The 19,624-nt window shown below is 33.7% G+C and overlaps 1 protein-coding gene across 1 annotated transcript in view; it reads right to left on the bottom strand.

Annotated features, from left to right (window-relative positions):
- Positions 1–2,934: 2,934 nt before the first annotated feature.
- The window catches only part of LOC131075790 (flavin-containing monooxygenase FMO GS-OX5), a 140,781-nt gene continuing 124,091 nt past the window's right edge, over positions 2,935–19,624 (bottom strand). Inside the window, exon 7 of the mRNA XM_058012679.2 lies at positions 2,935–3,232. Coding sequence (XP_057868662.2) covers positions 3,218–3,232 — 15 coding nt within the window. The 3' untranslated portion in view covers positions 2,935–3,217. The remainder of the gene's footprint in view (positions 3,233–19,624) is intronic.

The following is a 19,624-nucleotide window of genomic DNA, read 5'->3' on the forward strand; positions in this document are numbered from 1 at the left end:
GATGGATTTAAATATACCATAGCAAATAAAATATTGCCATTGTAAATTCACATCAAGCACTTAAGATAAAACATGAGACCATGCAATTATGTCTTTTACTTTTGAAAGATAAACAAGAATAGGGCATTGGCATTTCTTCTATGTCTCATAGTATCACAAGACCTAGATGTTAGATAATTGTTCGAAACTTTTTAGAAGGTATTTTAAAATGTTGCATCCTAAGAGAGGTAGATCCTAGTATTCATTTTCTCTAAATTTCCTCTACCCAACATAGGATTATATAGACAATAATAAATGGATATAAATAAAGTGAAAAAAATCAAAGAGATATTAGAACAAGATGTAATATGTGACACCTATGATCATGGTAAGAAATAAGGGTAGATTTTGGAGGGTATAGACAGACTATTATTATCCCAATAAAACCACTATCAAGAACCATTATTATCTCCCAAGGATAGATGATTTGTTAGACCAGTTGTAACATGAAAAACATTTTATAAATTTTAATCTAAAACTAGGATATCATCAAATATGAAAGGAGGAGGATGTGTGGAAAATCACTTCTAAGGACGAGCAAGTTTATTTTTGCTAATGGTTAATTATTCATTTTTCTTATATATTTGATAAATTTCATACATGCATATGTCATGGTGTATCTAGATATCATACACATTTTTTGCAACATAGGAGGAATATTTTATTCATTTATGACAAGATTTGGACATGTTGAAGGTAAAATAATAATTATTTAATTTTAATTAATGTGTTTTTGGCAAGGATTTATAGACATGCCTAACCCATGTGATTAAAGGAGGTGGGATGATACTAGATAACACAAAGATAGAGGCTATCAATATGTGTCCCACACTAAGGAGTGCAACAAAGATAATGAGCTTTGTAGGCACCACAATATACATGTGTAATTTCACTCTAGCTTTATCTTTTATGAGCGTTCCTTAAGATTTAATTGTATTTTTGGTTAAGAAATTTCATGTAAGGTACACAATTATTCTTTTGATACCTTAAATAATAATATTCATAATGCTTTGGTGTCAAACTTGCTTAACTTGCAAGTTTCATTTGAGATGGAGATGGATGTTATTAAACATTTCATAGGATCCATATTTCTTCAAGGTCAAGATATGTATTTGGAGTGTTGGGTAATAAATTTTATATGAGATACATAAGTATGCTTTTGATACTTTGAAGAATAATATTTAAAATGCATTTGTGCCAAACTTGTTTAACTTACAACTTTCATTTGAGATTGAGATGGATGCTATTATATATTTCATACGGTCCACATTTCTTCAAGAAAAGATATTTATTTAAATGGTAATATGCTATACAATGTATAATATAGATCTTTATGTATTAGACCAAGTAATCAATAAATATAGAGAATACCTACTTGGAATAAAGACTATTGTACACATAAACCGTACCTCTTTATAATACCTACAATCTAAAAAAGTTACAATAAGTGTCGAATTATAAATGGATGATTCCTTAAGCATTTTCATTTGGTGATCCAATACAAGAAGGGAAATATTAATATTATGGAACACATATTATCTCCCATATCATCTCTTGCCATGAATACATGTTTATCTCATTTTATTAAAGAATCCTATGAAGAGAAATATGGACGAGGGTATAATTATGGTTAAAAATACAAATATCTCCAAGAAAATAAAGAATGAAAGAATATTCTACCTCAAGGATAGATCACTCTATAGGTAGGGAAAATTGTGTGTGCCAAAATTTGTAAGAACTTATACTCATAATAGCTTAGGCAAATACCTCCAAAGTGGTCAACATTTTTTAAGTTGGAATGATAATGCCTTATTTGCGAAGAAATATGTATTAGCCTTGTATATAATTAGATATACTGAAACTTGTTAGAGGATGAAACTTTTATTTCACTTCTAAATTTAATATGTAAAATGAAGGATCATGCACAACTCATCTTCTAGTGACTTTTAGACCATGGGAAAATGCTTCCATAAACCTTAAAGGTGGATTACATTCCAGAAATTATGATATTATATATATTTATTTATGACATGTTTAGTAAGATCTATATTTTAAATGCAAGAATATTTTTTCTCAAAAAGACCTATTTTTTTCCAATTTATGGATGAGCTATCGCTACCAAGGTCAATTGTTTTATAGACATATTTTATGTTAATTTATGGCCCACTTTGTGATATAATATGGACACCAAGCTCCAAAAGAGTACTACCTTTCATCTCTAATTAAATGGAAAAATAGAGGTATTAAACATGACATTTTTCTAGTTCATAAGAGGCTACACTAGTAGGGTTCCAAAGGATGGATGAATATTTTTTTTGAAAGTATTGCATTCCTCTATAATTCAATAAAATTTGAAGTTTCCTTTGGTTATACACTATCCAATCCACTTGATGCTACACTTAACAAGTAGGATTGCATTTAGAGGTGAAAAAAGCACCAAAATTTATTGAAAGGATTCATGAAGTCCAACTCAAAGTGAAGTCATAATTAGTGAAGAGTTAATTGAACAAGGAAAGACATAATTATAATCACATCTATCATGGTCTTAATATTGGGATAAAACATGGTTATCCCTAAGCAAAAAATAGTTGCAAGGATGAGTCAAGAAGACTAAAATTTTAAGGTATCATTCATTTACCATATTAGATGCATTTATGGAGAAAATTTTCATATCAAACCTTTCTTTTTTCATGAAAATGCATTTTGAAACCAATACTAAATATCTTGTATTGAATGAAGCTACTACCTTAGTTTGAAGATATGGTTTGTAAAAAGAAAATATATATATATATTTTTGATAAAAGTGGATAAAACCACTGAAATATATTAATAATTATTATATTTTATAGTGTCTGATTCAAAGAGCACTGAAGGGAAAGAATCAGTAAGAAAACCCTTCAGTATTGTTCAAGTAACACAAGCCTATCTACCCATTACAAGAAGCCCATTGGCATAATTCATCCAAAAACCCAACCCAATTACATAAGCCTCAATAGATATAAAGGAAGTTGCCAGGGGAGGCATACAAAGAGAAATATAATAGAGTGAAAACTCAGGAAGAAGTATATCCCCAAAAAACCAGAAGATCAACCAAAAACTCAAAGCTGGACCACCCCTGTCTATGAATCACAATTCTCCAAGCCACTGATTAGAATGATACCATAGAGCAGAAGGGAAATCAAAATAAGAGATCCTGCCAATACAAACATTGTGAGTAAACATAATATAACCCAAATAAGGAGAAGGAGAGGATGTTGAAGACCTCGTGGAGCCAGAGTAAAGCCAACCCACAGAAATGCCCACAGAAGCAGCCAAGAAAAGAGCAACAGGATGAGAAGCCATCTCATGAACTAAACCAACTGCAAATTCCAAGTTCTTAAAGACAACCACCAACTGCCGAACCTAACCAAGATCTTTCCGATAAAATAGAACATCTTACCATATAAAAAATGATACCATAGAAGAAAGAAACATGAGAAGGCCAACGACAGAGCCCCGATAAATACCATTCCAATAGAGAAAGCATTATGAGAAATATCAAATCCACACGCAAGACCTCCTCAAATGTGCAGAAACCAACTTCAAAATATGATAAATAAGGAACGTTCCACATAATCATATGCTTGAAAAGAGAAACCAGGTTGACAGAATGAAATCACCCGACTATGATGAGGCCAATCCATGTTACTGAAACACGACCCCCATTAATTACCCAAAACAGTAATCAATCTACTATCGCAAAGCAATCATCATTAAATAACCGAGCAAGTGAACAGTAAGTAGTGAACACATTCAAGCAATGATAGTCGAGACATCCTCCCCAACATATCACAAAATGATTAGCACACGAAACCACCAAAGAGTATGTTATAATGAAAGGAATATGCCCACACAATACCATAGTTATACAACGAATGAGTACATCCCAAGCAATAAGCTTGACAAGCCCAAATACTCATACAACTGCCAAACTCAGAAAACAGAACATTAACATGAGAAATAGGCAACATCAAACCTATGAAGAACAAATACATCACATACCAAACCAACAGGAGGGATGCAGGGCACACAATTGCAGTCTCCACACCCTCCTTGCTCCATGCGGAGATACTTCCCGAATATGCCATTAACAAGGGAGTTACCATAAGGCAGACAACACCCTCCTTAATGTCATAGGCGAAAGAAAAACCACACCCAACAAGGAGTGTAATGTAGGCTACAACCAAGCCCAATCTATTTTAAAAAAGAATACAAATACAAGAGGCAAGGATATCTTGGGGGGAAACCTCCAAATACTCAGCCCCTTCAACAACCCTCCTATTAGCCAAGTAGTCTGCAATAACATTTATCTCCCTATAACAATGAGATATAGTAAAGGTAAAAAGAAAATATTACTTCATAGTAGCATGGTAGTTAAGAAGAAGAAAAGAGAGACTAGGAGGGGAGTCCAAGAATATTGGAAAATGAGACTCAAATGATAAAAAACCAATCAAGCTTTATGGTATCCTTATGAGGTGGGGGTGGTGTTTACTCAATTAATGTATAACTTAAAGATTTTGTGGGACTTGAAACCTCTCTTTGAAGTGAGGTATGATCTAAAAAGGATCAAGATGAATTACAAAACAATAAAACTATTTTTACACAATTTTGAAAATGTGCAAGTACCAATTATTTCATTATAGATGGAATCATTATCTTGCAAAAGTGGAAAAAACGATTGGTGGTGAATTGTGATCCTATTGGTTGTAATCATAACATGTCATTTGTCTACATACCATGGTATCGATTTTTATACCTTTATTCTTATTTTATATATATTCATATTTATCTATATAATCAAAGTGATTGATGAAAACTCCAAAAAGATAGTCAAATACCCTAGAAAATGGAGAATTAATATGGTGATTTCAGACTATTGCACTTCATAAATCCACTAAGGCACAAGGAGTACCTAGAGAATTTGAAAAGATGTGAATTTTGAGGTTCCGCATCTAGTTTTGGAGGCTTCCAATGCATGATAAGGTTATGTACCAAAGCTATGAAAATGGGGGTATAAGTACATAAAATCTTCTTGGAATTTATGCGAAAATTAGACACCATTTTTGGGGTAGGTATCATAATTTCAATCTATTATCATTGTACTTGTGTAACACAAAAACAAACATGTGTACATAACACAATTATTCAAGTTTGAAAAGGGTCGTGTTGTTAAAGACAAGGATTTAAATAAATCAATTTTCAGCATGAATATTTAACTTTTTGTGCTTAGTGCTCATCATAAATATTATACTAAGAAGCATATTTATGATGCATAAATTAATGAGAGGAATACATCTCTTGTATATGATTTGAAATATTAGTTTTTAATCAACTTTCTTTAGTTAGCATGAATTGAATGAAATTAAAAATATGTACATAAATTATGGGATTCTATTATATCCAATTTTGCATCATGTATTTAAAAGTTTTATATTATATACATGTTTATATCAAATTTAATTTAGTTTCAAAATTAAATGTATTTTTTTGTTTAATTATGCAGATATTTAGACATGGTTGTTCAAACTTCTCGTTACTCTAATCAACCTAATGAGCAGGCTCATAGAAGTTATTTGTATTCTAACTAATCATTCAAAAGTTAGATAATCATTGCATTTTAGAATCAACTATACATAGTACCCCAAACATGTCAAATAAAGAGGTTGGTCACTATCTAAGATGAGATTACATGTATGATTGAGATCACTTGATCATACAACCCTTATGATGATATTTGCATTGAGTACTAGTTCTATTGTTCACTTTCTATGAGTGCTATTGGCCATGAGAAATGGTCATTCATTAGTAGGTAGGTTTTATTGAATATGGTTAATAATATGTTCCCATTTTATATGGGATGTGCTAGAGTGCAAGCATATTCCATCACCAAATGTGTGTATCTAGTTGTGTGTCCAATTATCTATCCCAGATGGTTGGTAGCTCATATAGATGGCCTCATAATGATGAGTTGCCATTATATTCAAAGTTTCATTTAAATTTAGATGTTGATTATACATATATCCCTACACATGTTGGATAGGGGAGAGGGAGGTTTGTTGAAAAAACTTCATATAAATGAGTAGATTTACCACCTCCTGTGAACAAGAGGGAATTAGTTGGTCCAAACCTTTTGGCTCTTCCAAAACATTTGGAATTAGGAGTAGTTGAGGAGCTAGCACTCATGCCCTCTAGATTTGATTTTTTTAAAAGTATAGCCACTATTGTTGATGAGCTTGATCAATTAACAAACTTGATCATGTAAGTAGACATATGTTGTGTCTATAGATAAGAATTCCTCTTATTGAGGCCATGAAAACCAAATACAATATTTTCATCTATGTTGATATAGTGTCACCACTTGATGTGGCATGGATGAATGAAGAGGATGATGTGTGTAGGATGAGCACATGTGTCACTCGCAATTTATTATATGTGTACTAGTTCGTTGTTGCAAAGTATAGGATCTCGCTTGATGGTGTGATAGCACATATCAAGTGTTATTTTGATAGAGAGAGGAGTCAAGGTCAAGTAACTACACAATATTCAAGGGGACATTGGGATTTTCTAGTTGATTCTACAGCCCCTCTCAGCATGCTCCTGATCATACTGAGATTACATCTAATTTTCCACCAAGATCACATACCGAGTTTCTTTTTTGTAACACATCATTGGTTCTAGACTTGCCAACATCTACAAGTATCACCATGTCCCTTCATCCTTCTGAGCTTATTAAGATTGGGAGGTTCATCAATGTTGTAGCCGAGGTAATATATTACGATATTCATATTTTATATTTTATAACTTTTTGGTATATCAATATAAAATGAATCACATGTGAGCTAACTCTTGATTGAAATCCTACGTGTCAAATGAATAATGACATTTTGTACAATATGCTAGCAATCCGATACATCATCATGAGGTGTAAATCACCTAAACTTTAAGTACACATAGTCTAACATCAAGTAATTTTTTTATATGTAAACATGTACAAATAAAAGTTCTCTACCACAAGTTTCTTAACTTCACATGCATGCATACATAGGTTCCAAGATCATCTCATGCTTCTATTCAAATTCATACCTAACATCCTCTACATGATTAACGTGGATGTTAGGTAACCATCTTATATAAATTTTAAATTAATTAGCATCATAGGCATAAATTTCGTATTTCTTTTCAATTTTTAAAAAATATATAATCATGTGCATGTATGATATTATTTTTTGTGCTTGAATATGTACTTTCATGTGTAGAGATCAACAACTTAGGATAGGGCTTAGGATGGTGTAAAGATCAACCCCTGTTTGCCACAAATTTTTTGCACCTTTTTTCCAAACTCAATGTATGGACATTTTACAAAACAGTTTATTTGCATATTTGCATATTGTATATGGTTTTCAATGTATGGTTTCCAGATTGCCTAAGATATGTTTATTGCCAGTGTTTCTTGTCCAGAGTTTTAAATTTCATCCATGATGCTTGGTGTTTATTCATGAATCATATTAAAGTTATAATGCATAGTTTGACTAATTCAACAATCCTCAAACAACAATCAACAATTCATCCTTTTTTACAACTTGTTTTTCTCAAACCGGCTTGCATTATTTACGCCTAGTCTAGCTATTAATTTATTGCTATGAGCTAGGGGAAGGGCACCAGTTATCGTTCGTATTCCAATAATCGTTCACTCCTTGCACACACAGCCCCCCAACTACTAACTTAAAAAAAACCAAAAAAACAATGACTAAAAGCCTATTAATAAAGTTCGCATGTACCAATAGCCACTCATTTTTGGCTTTTTTGGACTATAATTGGTCCATATGTGCATTTTTATTGGTACCCATAGTGCACAACTATTGGTACATTTGTGCATAAGTATTGGTGATTTTAAGTGCACAATTTTTGGGACATCTTTAAGCAAGTATCGGGCGACACTTGGAAATGTGTACTTTTTGACCCTTGCAAGCATAACAAATCCCACAGCCTACATTGTTACTACCCAGAAGCCAAAACAATAGCGTACGCTTCCCCTCTGTAAGTTATATGTGGCTTCTTTTTCAGCAGCTTATTTAATTCCTCTTCCACACATAGGTCAAATTCACGACTCATTTTTGTCCATTTTCAACCCCCCCTTGTCTTTTGTGAAAGGGTTGGCTAGAAAATTATTTTCTCATACCAAAGATGAATAAGGTAACAAGAAACCAATCACTTAGCACCATATTCAGCACACACAACACTATAAACTTTACCAGACACCCAACATCATAATGCAACACCCAATATTATAAGAATATCGGCTGCCATGAAGTTAAATGAAGACCCACAACTCCACAAGAATATCTAGCATCAATAGTAAATCACCCAGCACAAAATAATATTCAATCTTGGCATTCAAGTCTTATGTGGCAACTATCGAATCTCTACAAACTAGAAATTTATCTTCAAATTCAATTTGCGATCTTTTACTCTCATGTTGAAACCCTAAAATGAGATACACTACAATCATTTGCAAAGAATCTCTCACCACCATAGCCAATCCTCTTCAGAAGGTTTTTCTTCCTCCATAAAGATGAGTAAAACCTTAAAACCCCAAAGGTTTCCAAAGAGGAGTATTGAAATCATAAACTTCAACATATTCCAAATGAGAGCCAAAACTCTAATATATAGTCTCAATGAAAAATTAGGACAACGCCACAATTGGGAAACTCATAAAATTATAAGATAGTAACCTTTGCCCTTTTTAAATATTTCTGTAATCTCTCCTCAAATGGGTGTCCACACATTTTTTTCATAAAATATAATTTAAATCTTTATTTATTTTTCTCCAACATCCACTTTATTTCACTTAAATGATAAAGTCACTCTATTAAAATATTTAAGTGAAATAATAAAATAGTATTTCCCAACCTTAAGAAACTCGTCGTCTTGAAACTAAAGAGACTGCATTATAAAGTTGAGGGGAAATTGAGATCGATACTAGTTACTACTAATAGCACTTACAATAAATAGTAATATGCTAAAAATAGAAAGTCAACCAAAACTTTGCCAACTGACCATAATCCATACGTTCTTACTAGCGACATCAGAATACTCCTCAAAACTAGCTCACACCATCCTTCAAAGTCATCACCAAGTGCACTACAAGAGAACCCCAAAAATGGAACATTACAGATGGGGCTCAAGGCATGATTTTAGTAGTCCTAGATAGAGTGAGGCTCAACCCACCATAGGCATACACATAATTATTTTGAGACATGTTAAATATTTATCATATGCATACATAGTTATATATTATGAACATTTTATGTGTTATACATATTTATCATATGCATACACTTGTTTATATTTATATCATATGCATGTCTTACTATAGTACATAAATTACATACCCTTATAATTTCATCTACGTTTTATTTCCTAATGTGTGTTCTATTAGTTCTCTCGTAGGCCCATTTCAACCCTTGCATTAGCCTTTTTCCTTTTCAACGTGCTCCTAAAGGCCTCCTTTTTGTGTCACTTTCGTCTTAGCACTACATTTCTCCTATCTCACATAGTTTTTTTTTTGCATAAATTATCAATTAACTAGCACTTAGCATGGATGTTTGCACATCACACTAGGATCATGTGATAATTTGTCATTTGAAGGTCATTTTTTAGTGTTTTTCCACTTGTCACCTTCTCAGTTTAGTGAAAATGGCTTGAAATTATTCCAAATGGATCATTATCCCCTTCATTTTGCCTTCTCATTTTTAAATCTAACTTTCATTTTGGGCAACTATCTCTACTCTTTTGTCTATCGCAACACTCTCAAGTTAGTGACATTGATGAAGGTAGGAGAAAGGGTCAAAATGTGGGCCATTGAAGGTTAAGTCAAGGGCTATAATGAAGAAGATGGATAGAGGCATATGGAACTCAAGATCCATGACAAATAGGATAATTGAGACCAAAGGAAACAAAAGGATGCAAGTTGAATAAATGAGGACTATGGACAAGAGAAGAACCATAGATAATGATGGAATGGGGTGACTAAAGGAGATAGATAATGTTCTAAACAAGATATAGGCTACAATGGATAAGGGTGGAAAATGTACATCTAAAAGAAATGTAAATGGTTAGTGGATGAGGTATGGAGAAGGAATAGGGATATGTTAGGATACACTAAGAACGTGTTATAAAAATTTGATGAGCAAAAAACCAAGGGTTGATGTAAACTAAGTAAGCTAGGAGTATGGCTTGGAGGTAGGATTGGGTTAAACTCAATGCTAGCAAAGTCTAATAATAGAGGTGTCTATGAAATGGAAAGTGAAGGGTTGGGTTGGGAAATGGAATGGGGTTATGAAGGTGAGATGGATGTATAAATAGGACACCGAATATAATCTAATGATTAGACAAGGTCGCACAAACTATGAAAGAGGAAAAGTGTGAAAGGTTGTTGAAGAAAAATAAAAGGAAAATGGATATGTTGGTCCACACAAAAATAAAAATAAAAATATAGAATGCGCAAGTATTAGATTCCCCAAACAAGAGAAAGAAAAATAGATCTTATATAGAGGAAACAAATGATATGAAGATTTTGTTGTTTCCTATGCACTAACTGAATTCTACAAATTTGATATGTAAGTAGCTAATATTATGAGTTGGGAATTGAAGCTCAAAAGATGAAATTCTTTTAAGATAAACTCTTGAAATGAGATGCATGCACCTAGAATATATTAGATCTAAGACTAAAAAAGGGAAGATGACTAGAAATGCCTACAAGTAATTTTTGGTGATTATTTCATGCTAATTCTGAAGGTAGGTTTCTATTGCAATGGAAAGGTGGCACGAGTCCTATGGTGTGTAGGTGTGCTAGTGTCTCACAAATTTGGATTTTGCATGAAAGCTTTGTCTTTAATCCTATGGTTTTTTATTGCAATCAACTCAATAGAACTTTTTATGATACAACATTTCATATTTGAACTAGGGGCAAGAAAATTTGGTTTTGTTGTTTAGGAGACCACCTCAATTATTCCTCTATATAGTAATTCACAATATTCCTAATATAAAATTGGCAAGTGCCTTTAGACTTAGTGATTTGTGCAACAATAGTGAATAAGAAATACAAAAACCATACAGGGGTCTAATGCAAGTGACGTGTTATAGATTATGGAGGACATAGGTAGGTGGAAGTGTGATCACAAGTAGATATGTAAGAGAGTAAAAATAGTTTAAATTTGGCTCAGGAGGGGATGAAGAGTTTAACTAGACTTGGGATAGCAAGGGAGTTACAATGGTTGACAAGTTATGGAATTATGCAGAAACAATGGTTGACAAGTTATGGAATTATGCAGAAACAATGGATGGCATTGCAGTGGTAGATGGAAAATAAAAGGATCCATTATAATAAAATGCTTAAGAAGACTCCATCGATCTAGATTTGAAATCCTTTTCTTTTTGCATTCTAGCTTTAGTGGATAACTTACAATTTTCATTTTAAAGAGTGGAATGGATACTAATTTTTCTTGTTATGCAATGAAGACATGATGCAATAATTTGAGGGAAAGGGGGCTTTACTACTACCACATACAAATTTTTGGGGTTCGTGCAAGATTCAAAACATACTAAGAAAAAAGGAAACAAATAGGAAAACATATATTGGGGGGGGGGTGGGGCATCCCCATAGGAATTCTTATGTTGGATGACATAGGTGTCCTTAAATGATTAAGACTTCTAAGGAGCAATCAAGGGTGAGTTCCTATGGCTTAGAGAGCTTGCATTGTCAACTTGTGATCATTGGATTGGTCCTTAACACAATAGATGAGCCTGAACATACTAGGTAAAATGGGCATAAAAGTGAACACAAACATATAAGGAGGAAGTTGGTAGGGTATGGAATTTTCCATAATTATAGCTACAAATGTTTATACTTGATTCGTTTTCGACTAATGCTCGTTTAACTCTAAGATGACCATACCTAAATACAATATATAATGGTCTACTTTCTTTAATCACATTGGATAGTGGTAACTCATGTAGTGCAAATGAAAATTTAGTCTTTCTTTAGAGGAAAGGCTCCAATATTAAAGCTAATTCATCAAGAGTGATATTGGGTGGGACAATGATACACAATAGAACCCCCACCAATATATTCCTATATGTTTACAAGGAATACATCAAATCACAAAGAAACATTTTAGCAAGACTATTGTTAAAATGAGTATGTTCATTATACCCTACACCTATTCATAGAATAAATATGTGGTGTAATTAAGGCATGAAAAATAGGGATAATATCAAGCTTAGTATAAGAGGTAATACATGAAGATCATAAGTCATGAATAATCAAAATCATCATGACATTTAGAAATAATAGCATTTCAAGGTCTCTAATAATTTCATGTGAAATAGATGTCCTCTAATCACATAAAACATCATCTATAAGTGTGTTATTGGTACATGAGAGTGTAGCATGTTTCTATCACAACATATATCTCATTGATTGGTTTGTGTGACAAATAAGTGCTTAAAGGTAAATCATCATTATAATTAAGCACACTACTATCATTACCTATATCCGTGTAAAGAGGAAAATTTGATTTGGCAATTTGCAACATAGAATGAGAAATCACCAAATCAATTTTCCCGTTGGGGGAGGAATTCCTTTACATTCAAAAGAGGGGACAAATCTACTGGATTCAGTCACAAATCTGATAAGGACTGAATACTAAGTGGATTGATTGGTTATGATGTGTTTTTTCTTCTTCTTTTGTTAGTTGAAAAGTTGATTTAGGGTAAAGTGCTGAAATTGAAGATAAAACTGAGAAAATACTAAGCTACAGGTTCGGGATTTCGTCATGCACCTGAATCTAAGTAATATGAGTTGATTCGCATCTGCCTTGCAAAAATACCCTAAAAAAGCAGGGACCATGGCACTGCCTCTTGGTCCGCCGAATTTTCGCACATCAAAAATAGTTTTTCCGTCTCTGCAAATAATGCTTAATTCCAGAAGTACAGTTGTGCACCTGTTTCCTGCACACAGAAAGAAGGGGAAAAAGATTGGAAATAGGGGTTTGTCTAAGTCAAAACACCGGTTGAGGAATCAACCTTGAATGAAATATTGCAAATTCTTGAAATAAATAATAGAAATGTATACCTTCAGATCTACAATGAATGATGACGATGTTTTGCTTCTTGAATGTAATCACATATGTTGTATGAAATGGCATTAACATAACAAAACCCTAACACACACACATGCTTGCAAATGAATGATGTAAAGTTGTTCCACAATGTATAGATGAAGAATATGCAGCTTTCAAAGACCTCTAGAAATGTTTGATGATGAATGCTTCAATGCTTGACTGCTTGATTGTAGTTCTCCTTGCCTTATCGCTTTTATTAATGTATCTCCACCTCATCCCAAATGAGAAGGGAAGACCTCCTTATATACTTGCCTATCGTCAAACTTTTTAATTTTCCGACATAGGCTGACATGAAGAGGCGATTCCCGCTCAAGTTTGAGATGGAACCTAGGGTTTGAATTGGGCCCCAATTAGGGAAGGCCAGGGCGTAGCGCCCTGGTCCCAGTGAGGACCAAGGTGCCATGCCCTAGTCCTACCCCAATTTGGGCCAAGCTAAGGAGTCCCAACAAGGCACAAAGTGAAAATATGAAGTTTATTGCATGGTGAAGGCATAAATAGGTCTCGATCAAGAGTGAGAATGAGGACACTAAGGCAAGGGCTCCAAATGCGATCAAAATTGCAAAGGGTGCAATTTTAGGACGTTAAATTTAGCCCCCATGTTAGTAGGAGTATAAGCTTACACAAATACTCACGGTAAAGTAGAAGAAAGAGCGATGAGGAATGCAGAGCAAAATCACAAGGAGTATAAGATATTGCTATTCTCAAGGAACCAAGCCCCCTATCTTAGGATCTCAACTCACTCAAACATATGCAAGGGCACACAAAACAAGACAAAAACCAAAAAGACAAACAAAGACAAAAAGGAAAACAAAGGCAAAGACACAAAGACACACAAGACACAAAAGCTAAAGACCAAAAACAAGACCTCAAGTCAACTAGCCGAAGAGACCTCGATATCAAAATTTCTCAACAACTAATATCTTTCTTGAAAAATGCCATCTCATGAACACAAGGGATCACATAAAAGAGGAAAGCAAGCATCATCCATGAACTATCAATAGCAAAACTATGAGTTCATGAGAAGAAGAAGAGAAAGCATGAATACACGCTAGATGTGTTTATCTAGGTGATCCATGAGAAGAATGATGAGAAAAGGGCATGGAATACTCGCCCCTGGATGTTTTTATCTAGGTGATCCATGATGAGAAAGGACATGGACTACTCACCCCTAGATGTTTTTATCTAGGTGATCCATGTTGGGGAGGAAAGTAAGAATAGTCTAGTTGTTTTTAGCTAGTTCCACCCATCCTCATGCGTGTGTGCAAGTGATGTTTGGTTTCAAGTGTATAGCATCCTATTTAAGAGTTTGTTTCCTCTGGTTTCGAGTGTGCTTCAACCTGTTTAAGACATGTAACGTAAATGCAAATTCCAAGGGGCGAATGTGTGTGCTAATGCCAAGGAGCAGATATGCAACTTCAGGAACATCTCATTTAAGAGTTTTACTCTAGTTTCGAGAATGTGTAACCCCGGTTGAAACAGATACATGCCTAGTTTCGAGGACATATTGTGTAAGAGTTTTTCTCTAGTTTCGGTGATGTGTTTCCCCATCTAAGACATATATCAAATGTTGTGTCTGGTTTTGGGCGTGAAGCATCTCAAATAAGAGTTTTGCTTTGGTTTCGAAAATGAAAACCTCGTTTAAGACATGCACGAGTGATATGCAAAATGTATAGTACAATATGATACAAAGGGAGCGATATGGGTGCCCCCCCTTAAGATGTCAACATAGCCCTATGTTGATGTCTTAAGGAAGCTAGAAACAAGGATACCTTACCTTCAACACCAAGGAGATATCATTTAGACAACAATGTCATAAATCCAAGCTAGAGAGGGAATACTCTTCAAGCAAAGATAAGATAATTGAAAAAGAGATATCTTGCAACAAGTGTAAAGGGGGAAGAAGATATCTTTTCTCAAAAGACATCTACCTCCATGAGGAGATATCTTAAACAAACATAACATCTTCTACAAAAATAAAGGAAGGAGAACAAGAATTCATACCTTCCTCCTATTGCTAGGTGAAAGGGATTCTTGATGAAGAATGACACACTTTTGACCCAATGCGAGGGGTAAGTTTATAATAGACGTACATCATTAAATGAAGAAGAGGTTGTAGCCAAGGACTTACACCTCTTGTATAAGAGAGAATCCTTGAGTAAACAACAACTTCACACAAGGAATGACGCCAAATCTTGAAACAAACACCACTCAACAAAGGAAAAGTAGATCCTTAGAGAGAACGGAGGAGGAGAAATCATTGCCCCCCAAGCATAAGGACAATGAGAAGAATTACACAATCTTCTAAGGAGAGATTAGGCATAAGAAAATGCACAATATACTTACATGAATACATATCCAATGCAATAAAAGACATTAGTATATGTAAAATGCAACTCAAAAGAAGAGGTAATCTTCAAGAGAGAGAGAGAGAGAGAGAGAGAGAGAGAGAGAGAGAGAGAGAGAGAGAGAGAGAGAGAGAGAGAGCATATTCCTCTAAGGAGGGATTAATGATAAGAGACATACCATTGCAAGAAAGGATATCAACAACACATGAAAAATGCACCCCTAAAGGGAATAGTGATATAATAGATAGAAAGAGAGATATAGAAAAATCCATCCTTGCCCCCCAAGCAAGAGAATGAGGAGAATAACTACACTTCTCCTAAGAAAGGTTATTCATAAGAGACATGTCGTTTCAAACAAGGAATAGATCCTAACCAAGGACCAACCATGTGCTCATATGAAGGATAACCCTATGCAAGAAAGGACATCACGTTATGAATAATGCAACACAAAAGAAGAGACAATATCTTCAAAGAGAAAGAGCGAGATAGAAGAGGGATCACAAAACTCCTCTAAGGAGAGATCATTCATAAAAGGTATACCGTTTCAAGCAAGGAATAGGTCCTAACAAAGGAACAAACATGTGCTCGCATAAAGGATAATTCCATGTAGGAAAGGACATCAATTTATGAATAATGCAATCCATAAAAGGAAATGGTGAAAAGATAAGAGATTGGATAGAGATAAAAGAGAAGCATGTTGCTACCCCAAGATGTTTGAAGTTGAAAAAAAGCACCACCTCTAATGACAAAGAGCCCCCAACTAAGTTAACTACTTATGTCATAGGGTGAGGAGCAACATGAAGGTGAAAGGAGTGTTGAGGCACTACCTTTTCACCAAAAAAGAGAGCAAGATTTGTTGAAAGACATATACGAGAACAATCATATTGTTCTTGAACAAATTTATTAAATGCTTTACACTTTCCAAGAGAATGAGAACCACCATGATGAAAAAGACAATATCCATTTCCTTCTCTATGTTTATTGCTAAACTCACAAAAGGAAAAACAACCCTCTTGTCATACTTCAATTTCCAAAAGATTCTAGTAGCCAATTTTTCTTGATCATCAATGAGTGTAGGCTTATTATTTTGGGATTGAGGACAAGAGTTATTTTTAGAAGAAGGATTGTCATGAATGATTTTATCTTGGCCACTTTTGATAAGTTCTTTCATTGAATTTTGAAAATCGAGACAATCATTGACATGATGCTCATGAGTTTAATGAAATGAACAAAAAGGAGTTTTTGAAGAGGAAGCACTTTTGCGGGCACGAATGGCTTGTTTTCTTGTAAGATGATTTTTGAAGTCTTGAATTATAAGGAGGTCATCCATAGGAGATTTATTATTGTTTCCTAGGGCTTATGTGGTAATTTGTGTAGGAGGGTTTATAGGGACTCGAATTCCTTGTTCAAATTTTCCAAGTCCTCCTATAAAACCTTGTTTTGATATTATGTTAATGTTGGCAAAATGGTCAGCGCTCCACTCGGGATTCGTGACAAGGGACTAACCGCCTCCTATGCGATCCATATCTCTACAGTTTGTATCAAACATTGATAGATCGATTTTTTGATGCGACAACAAATTGGGCCAACAAATGGTATCGGAGCATTGGGTCACAGGTTCGAATCCCCTCGGGTAACGCTGAGGGGGAGATTGTTGGCAAAATGGTCAACGCTCTCCTCGGGATTCGTGATAAGGGACAAACCGCCTCCCGTGCAATCCATATCTCTACAGTTTGTATCGGATGTTGATAGATTGGTCTTTTGACGCAACGACAAATTGGGCCAATAGTTAAAGCCACTCCTATAAGAATCTTTTAATTGAGAAGGCAGGGGAACATTATAATAAATTTCTTTGAAGTTTGTAGTGTACGAATGTTTAGAAGGAATGAAAGGATTAGTAGATGAAGAAAGAATATCTTGTAAAGGAGGATTTTCCTTTCTTTCATCATGTACATCATGTTTGGTAGATTGGGAAGGAAGATTCTTATCATCTAAGGCCTCATCTTTACTTAATGTTATATGGGGAGAGAGATCATGAATGAAATGCATGACATTATCTTCTCTACAAATGTTTTGATGTTTAAAATAGGCTCTAGGAGAATAAGGATGATCTAGAGAGATGGAAACACCAATATTTTGATCTTGTTGCCTTGCACAAGGGTTTGTGTATGAGAATAAGTTAAGGCCATGTTGCTCTTCAATGCTTGCTCTTCATAAGAGAGATCATTGATAGGAGTATTGACTCTTGCTCCATTCACATTAGATACCCTAGGAGAGGTACAAGTATTAGGTTTGTTGTTATCATCTCTAGGATTAGGATTTACAAAAGCTTTTAGATAATCTACATATGAAATGCATTTGCCCAAAAACATCACTATAACACAACATATATGATAAATGCAAGCTTTGAAATCTATTGATGAAAAGAAAGCAACTTGGAAACCCTAAAAATGCTATGAATGAAAAGAAGTATCATGAAGTAGAAAAAGCCACTATCCAACACATGATTGTAATAAATGTATGTAAGAAACAATGTAATCATATGTGAAATAGCAAATAAATCTAATCCATTAATTGCCATGATGAATATTGAAATCTAAGTCCAAGCAGATTAATTGAAATAAATTAGGATTTTATAAATAAAATCACTTAATTTATGTAAATTGATGAGATTCACAATTTTTTTTATTTTTTTTGAGATTTAAATGTGAAATGAAAATTTGAAAGTTGAAATTTGGAAATTGGAATTTGAAAAATAATTGAATAATGGAAGATTTTAGAAAAATGATTATTCAATTTTTGAAAAATTATGTAACCTCCTAGGAAATTTAAATTTATAACTAGGGCTTTGAAAATAACCTCTTAATTTAAATTTAAAATTACCCACTAGAAGATTTGAATTTACCCAATAAATTTTTAAATTTAAAATTAGGGCTTTATTAAATAACCTCTTAATTTTAAAATTTAAATTTGAAATTATCCACAAGAAAATTAAATTTAAAATTAAAGCCTTGTAAAAAGAACCTCTTAATTTTAAAATTTAAAATTAGATCTAGGATTGAAATTTGGAAATTGAAAAGTTGGGAAATGCACAAGATTAATTTATGTTTAAAAATTGGGGTCTTTTTAATTGACCACTTAATTTTAAAATTGAAATTTGAAATTGAAATTTGATCCAAGATTGTAAATTCGAATTTGAATTGAAATTAACAATCAAATTTGAAGAGGGAAATTCAAAATTTAAACAACCCACAAGCTCAATTTTTTAATTTTTTTTAATTATGGTTTTTGAAGTTAACCATTTAATTTTAAAATTAAATGTGAAGTTTGACTTGCAAGTGAAAATTTCAAATTTTGAATTGAAAAAGTGCTCAGATCTAAAATAGTAAATGAAAACTTGTAAATGAAAACTTGAATTTTAAATTGCATACATTCAGATCTGAAAACAAAAATTAGAATTATGGGTGTAAAGAGTCGGGTTTACCAAAATGTAAAAGGAAAATTTTGATTTGGCAATTTGCAACATAGAAAGAGAAATAACCAAATTAATTTTCGCTTTGTCAGAGGAATTCTTTTACATTCAAAAGAGAGGAGGAATCCACTGAATTCAGTCACAAATTTGATAAGGACTTAATACTAAGTGGATTGATTGATTATGATGTTTTTTTCCCTCTTTTGTAAGTTGAAATGTTGAATTAGGGTAAAGTGCTGAAATTGAAGACAAAACTGAGAAAATACTGAGCTATAGGTTCAAGATTTCGTCATGCACCTAGATCTGAGTAATATGAGCTAATTTGGATCTGCCCTGCAAAAAAGCCCCAAAAAAGCAGGGACTGTGGTGCTGCCTCTTGGTCATCTGAATTTTTCGCACATTGAAAAAGATTTTTTCCGTCTCTACAAATAAAGCTTAATTCCAAAAGTATAATTGTGCACCTGTTTCTTGCACACAGAAAGAAGGGGGGAAAGGTTGGGAATAAAGGTTTGCATAAATCAAGCCCCCATTGAGAAATCAGCCTT

The sequence above is a fragment of the Cryptomeria japonica genome, chromosome 3, assembly GCF_030272615.1.
Source record: "Cryptomeria japonica chromosome 3, Sugi_1.0, whole genome shotgun sequence".
NCBI classification, from domain to species: Eukaryota; Viridiplantae; Streptophyta; class Pinopsida; order Cupressales; family Cupressaceae; genus Cryptomeria; species Cryptomeria japonica.